Here is a 6,670-nt window from a genome sequence, read left to right on the forward strand (position 1 = left end):
CTATCCCAGAACTCTGATATCAGAGTAGATTGTGTCCTTCTGTGATGTTTTCATTTTCTTTCTCTCAGCTCTGCCAGCTTTTTTCTGTGTGAAAGTAGGTGCAGCATACGTCACAGAGACCTCACTCCTCTGAGGAAAAATAAGAAGTCATAGAAGAATTTTAGAAGAGGGCAGATTTCAAATACATACGTGCAGATAACAATATGTGTTTATCTTTTCACTTTACCTGTTGAATTTGCTGATTGTCGCAGTTCATAACAGCATCTGCAGTGTAACAAATGCATATATTAATATTAACCTACAGTTAACTGTTGCTAAATATTTTTAATGAAGCTTGTTTTACCTTTCCAACACCCACAAGTTGCCTTCTTGATTTTATAAACTAGGACAGATATAACAACGAGGCTCGCAGTCAGAGCAGCACCTAACAGCAAAATAACTGTGTTGGACACCTTCAAATCCCACAGGTTGGATGCTAGTAAAGTAAAAACAACCATAAATCATAACAAAATGATCTGTAACAATCACACAATACGTTTTGGAATCTACCAGATTCTAAGTCATGAATTTTATTATCCTGTAGTTACCTTGGATGTCCACTTTTGTTCCATTTCCAATTAAAATCTCTCCACATGTGGCCACAGCACAGTAAAACGTCCCAGCATCAGAGGAGGTAACTTCACTGGAGAAGCTGTAGACACATTTCTGTGTGGTGTTAGTCTCAGGAGTCCTCTCACATTTATCACCACTGTTACCATGAAGATAAAGAAAACTGGGATGACGATCATCTGATCCGGCTTTGAACCAGAACACGCTGTGATCTGCTGGACAAGTTTTCTTCTCGGTCTTAAAGAAGACTGAACACTGCAGATTGACTGGGTCTCCTGGATTTAGCGGCTCAGTTGGAGGCTCCTGAATGACAGCAGTGATATCTGGTTCTGGTCCTGGGAAATATAATTTAAAAAAATTACTCGATGTTCAAGGAGAAAGAAAATGTTTTTAAAAATATAATAAATTCACTTTTATTTACCCTTAATTTGTAGAAATGTTCCTTTAATAAAGGCCAGATTAAGCTGTTTTACTTTAATACAGTAATAAAGACCAGCATCATTGATCTTAGCTCCATTAATATGGAGAACAAATGCTTCATTTTCTTGCTTTGCTGTAATGTGAGTTATCTCTGTAACACCATCAAAATCAAAGTTAAATGTTCCTCCCAGATATTCAGGCCAGTTTCCAGAAACGAGTCTGATCCAGTGGTAGGTTCCTGTGTGCAGAAGAGATTTCTGACGAGGACACGTCAGGGTCGCATTTTGCCCACAGTAACTGTGTTCGTTATGAACTTTCGATCATCTGTGCAACCTGCAAAATAAACCCACACAATTAGAAAAAAAGAAAAACAGATCACAAATGCTCAACAGACAGAATCTTAAAAACAATGTTGTAAATAAATCAACACATTTCTTTTATGTCGTCTATTTCTTTGTGTACTTGCATCCCACATTGAGGATCAGCAGTGTATAAAATATAATCTTTGTAGCAATCGCTGTGTTTGGGAACAAGACGTGCATGTTCCAGTTGTTAAGCACTTTAGTTCTGTGCCATAAAAAAAAAAAAAAAAAAAAAAAAACATGAAACAACTGCTTACACTTCTACTGATTTTAATTGGAGCAGTCAGCAACAAACATAAAGCCACTGAGCTCTCTCCGAGGGGCGGGGGATGAGCAGGGCAAGAGCCTTGAGGAAGAGAGGGATATATCGGGTGAAAGCTCCGTCTAGTATGTACCAAAACAGCACTGACAGTTCAGAAACAATTCAGAATGAAGGCATTTTTAAATATACAAAGTATTTTTTCAAAACTGCATGTTGCTAATGGATCCATTGTCTGATTATCTGATCCAGAGTGGTCGTGACTGGTTCTCTTTATAGCAGGCAGCCACTCTCCTAACATCCTGGTACTATGTACCGACAGTGAATCTTTTAGAGGTACACAATACTGGACCGTACCGGCTTATTTTTACCCGACTATGGGCGCATTTAAATATTCAGCTGGGAGGTCAACGGAATTAACAAGATGTTAAATTCCCCTGCTTTTTATTTCGTGCTCCATTTTTGTGAATACAACATAGCAGTTAAAACACAAAAAGACATGAAAATATAAATCACGCATGGAAACTTCAGTGTTTTTGTGGTTTGGCTTCTAAGCATAGGTGTGAAGTCAGCGTGGTATTTCTTCCTGTTAAACCAACTGCTTTCATTTCAAGAGGATGGTTTTCAGCTGATGTTTAACCTTTATCGGGATTCAATTGTGGCATCAAATTATTCCAAATGTCAATTCTAAAAATTACTCTCAAAAGAAGTGAAGGTATACAAGAAGGATCAATTTACACAACTTTTGTTTTTGATAAAGCTTTTTGGTGTTGTTTGTAATAGCTGCTCATATTTTAGAAAAGGTGCAAGACTTTAAAAAGTCTGCATAGTTTCTGTCTGTAGGTCTCACTGCCTTGCTGAAGTCTGTTTTAGTGCATATTATTTGGCACAGTGATGGACTGGCAGCCTGTTCAACCTGATGAAGAATGAATGGAATTAAAACTAAACATGAGCTAATATGAAAATTTTATGTTTCAAGACTCTAGTGTTGGTAGATTGTGATTGAGCTTCATTTTAAGAAACACACAGAAAGATTAAAATGTTTTTAAAATTGAATTGACTGTAAAACCAGTCGTTCCATTTAACCAGTTAACCACATTGCTGCACCCTCCAAGTGCTGCTGCTGTTTGTTTTTCTTCATATCTGATTAAGGCTGAAAGTCAGGTCTGTTCATTTTTAATGGTTGGTCAAAGGTGGAAAAAAAGCCCACCACAACGTTTGACTGTTAGTGTTTCTGCTGAATGTGGTTTCACATTGTCGTTACACAGATAGCCTTCACAAAGATACAACAGTAAGGAAACAGATGTACAAAAATGTTCAGAAATTTGTGTTACATTTTTCTCCAACACTCATTTTACCAAGTTGTTACACTCTTCACATCTTCACAAAGGGAATGAAACACTAGAAAAATATCAGACATAGCCTAATTCTGTTTTTTTAAATAATGCCATAAATAACATTGTTTCTGGACAACCAATAATAAATTTCTACATGTAAGGCTTGAAAAAAGTCAGAATCTTCATATATAAAGGCTGTTTTGGTATTTTGGGCACCGATATTTTAATGAGGTGAGTGGAAAAGGAGACAAGCTTGGAAAATAACCATAATCTTGCCTACCTCCACACACATAAGTATAAAAGACAAAAGTTTTTCACACCTCAGACACACATCATCACACCCACACAGCACATATATACAACCCCACCTATCTTTGCACAAGCTAAAACTCTGACTTTCAGTTTCTGTCTCTTTACCTGAAACATACTGGAAGATAAACATCTGGCTTGACGCTGAGGTGAGGAAACAATATCTTGGGGATTCGTCCACACCAGGAGCCACCTCACCAAGAACCACAGAGGATGTCACCACAGGAAAACCTCCCAGATCAGGGCAGGCTGGGGGCCCACGCCGCAGCCAAGGCTGCAGTGCAGGGTCCCTCAACTTCCCCAAGCAGGGCGATCTCCACAGTAAAGACCCACAGACCATGTAGGCATAGCTCCCGCTGTGGAGGATCCCCCTGAGGAAAACACTGACATTAAAAAGTTAATAACTAAGAACAAGATAATTAAGAATTAAATTTCTGGAGCCATCGCTACCAATAAGGTCATTTGTAAATAAGAGAAAGAGGCAAAGAAAGGCCTTTTAAAGAGGCACTATAGAACTTAGGCAGATTTTCTCTGTGAAGCACACACTAAAGATGGCTAATTCAGCAGCCATCCTGCATTATACCTGTATTATGAGCTCTTTCCAGACAGTGAAAGTCAGTCCTATATTGACTCATCTCTTGCTCGTTCTCTTTCTCTGTTTATTTCCTCTCTTCCTACAATAACGTCCCCTAGGTTTCTTTGCCTGTGTGCTTTCTAAAAGGTCCATGTGTTGATATTCATTTGCTAGTGTGTGACGTGCATAAAGTGAAACTGGTGTAATTTTCTGTATGCAAAAGTTGTGAAGTGCAGTTTCTCTGCTTCAGGACGCTGCTGGGCAGCGAGGGATCCAGAAATGTAAACAATAAATGTCACTGTGCCATCAAATGAGTCAACACAGAGTAAAAAGGTCGAAAGTTATATAGTGTGACTTTAAATGTTGTAAATTTGTTGCAGCAATGTTTCCTTACTGATCTTAGATGACTTTGTGCCCATAGAATTTAAAGAGTTTTCATTAATATATCAGTTCTTTCTTGTGTAATATATGTGATTAAATGTCTGGATGCAACAGAATGCTTATTAGAATAATTTTGCAAGGTACTACTGAGTAGAGGCGGCCTTTGTTTTTTATAAATCCAATGGGTCACGGGATTCCTGCAGGATTCCCACGGGATGGGAGTCAATGTTACTATTAATCACGTGATTGGGACGGTACAGGATAAAAAGTTAACAGGAGCTGACAGGAGCGGGAACCAAACGAAAAAAAAAAAAGATAGCCAACACCATTTTGTAGTTTTTGCTCAGTAAACCTACACTGTCAAGAAGTATAAAAAGAACTACAGAGCCCAGAAGCCAACACTGCTTTCTGGCTGCTGCTTCCCTACCGGAGTTGAAATAAGAAAAGGAATGGAGATAGCAAACTACGGAAGCATGGCGTTGTCACCCAAATAAAAAAAACTGGGACCTTATCGCGTTATAACGTAATAAGCTTATTCTAAAAATGTGAAACGTATCAAATTATAACATAAGTTTATTATAAGAACATAGCCTGTACTGTATCCAGATGTTGTTGCGACCTATGTTGGAGCAAAATACATTTTATGGAAAATATACTCATCAAGCAGAAACATTTCAGTTCTTTTTGACAATGATTAATTGTTCTACTCTGGTTTATTGTTGTACATACAGAAATGTGGGACAGTTATGAGCAACACGGTGCGTCACCTGCCTGCGCACAGCGAGACGGTGCGTGCGTGTGTCTGAGTTGCAATAGAGTGTGAGCGCTGCTTTTAGTTAATAACATGTTGTCTCCTGAAAATAAAAATGAAAATTATAAAGACTTTATGCACCGCTGGGACTGGGGAAATAAGTTGCAGACACAAAGACGTGGTTCTGTCTGTTTTAAGGGTGCAACGTCGACAATATCACAGTGTCCTCCGAGCTTCATCAAATCTCTCCAATGCAGTAAAACTTAATCCCATTTGGTAAATTAGGCATATCTCTGGACGTAGCACACAGTTCCCCCATACCACGACAAATGTGGTTGATAGTCCACGTTTTCACCACAAAACGTATCTCGCTGTAACATGATACGTTTCACGATTTTACAATAAACATATCACGCTATAATGTGATAAGGTCCCTGTTTTTTTTTTTTTATTTTGGTGACAGCTCCATGCTTCCGTAAACCCGCAGAGAAACCGATATGGCAAAATATGATTTACAGCGCAAATTTAAATATAATGACTTGTCTATTTAGGTTGGCAGGACTGGTTAGAAAAGGCGGACATATTAATGAACTTCACGAGAGTCAAGTGCGACGGTTTTTAACACACTGTTTGCCATTTGTAAAATATGTTTAGAAATGAGTGAAATACAAATTTATATGTTCTGTTTGGGTTTATTTAACTTAGGTAGACATGGTGTGAACCATGTACTGTTTTATTGTTGTTCTCCCTGGTTTTGTTTTGTTTTTTGTTGTTGTTTTTTTGTTGTTGTTTTTTTTTTTCAATAATTTCAATTGACCTCTAAAAAAATCTAGAAACACTTAGCAGCTGGTCTAAAAAAGAAGGGTGATCACATTTAATCAAATTCAATGTTTTGCCTAAAGACTAAATAAATTTGTCCTTTCCTTTTATGCGCTCACATTTCTACAGACTTCCTAACCTCTTTGACAATATTATGACCTGTACATACCAAGGAAGCAAAGTTCTTTACTATGTTGCTTTAAAAAAAATATTTAAATATAATTATAATTATATATAATAATTATTTATATTATAACTTAAACTAGATCTTTTTTATAGACAATCCTGATTGTCACTGATTGTAGATTCTCCCAGCTGTTTTTGAGTGTTTCTAGCAATAAATAGTTGATTTGTACCTTAAATAAATCGTTTAAATAAGTAAACATAACAAAAATCAAAGTTTTTATTTTCTTTTCTAACATTTACTTGAAAGGGTTAATAAAAAAGCTGATTATGTTAACAAGCAGGTTGAAAACATACACACAGAAATATAACAAGAAAAAACACATTTAAGTAAAACAGTATTGCAGCATTAAAGTCTATCAAAACATGATTCATGTATGATGATCCAACTTTTAAAAAGTGTAGCTGCCCCACTATCGATTCTAGGGTCTGATTTGAAATCAATGTTCTTCTTTTATGATTAATTCATTTTGCCTGTCAAATAATTACCTTATTTAAGGTAGGATCAAGGCAAGAAAACAGAAAATGTTGTTTAAGTGGTGAAATGAAGCAACAACACAGTTGACATATTTTGACTTGGAACCTATTATTACATTATCATAAGGTTTAGGCCTAATTTTTCTTTTCATGGAAAGACAGTTTGTAGACTCTCGTTTCATGTATGCA

General features: G+C 36.9%; 1 protein-coding gene across 1 annotated transcript; it reads right to left on the minus strand.

Moving 5' to 3' along the window:
- LOC121642778 lies at positions 1–3,636 on the minus strand. The gene is made up of 6 exons (XM_041989726.1): positions 3,495–3,636; positions 1,031–1,267; positions 588–944; positions 344–475; positions 227–264; positions 1–129 (listed from the first exon to the last, which is right to left on the minus strand). Exons 1-6 carry the CDS (start codon positions 3,634–3,636, stop codon positions 1–3), a joined length of 1,035 nt encoding a protein of 344 aa, XP_041845660.1.
- Between the last annotated feature and the right edge of the window lie 3,034 nt (positions 3,637–6,670).

Source organism: Melanotaenia boesemani, chromosome 7 (assembly GCF_017639745.1).
Source record: "Melanotaenia boesemani isolate fMelBoe1 chromosome 7, fMelBoe1.pri, whole genome shotgun sequence".
Lineage (NCBI taxonomy): Eukaryota > Metazoa > Chordata > Actinopteri > Atheriniformes > Melanotaeniidae > Melanotaenia > Melanotaenia boesemani.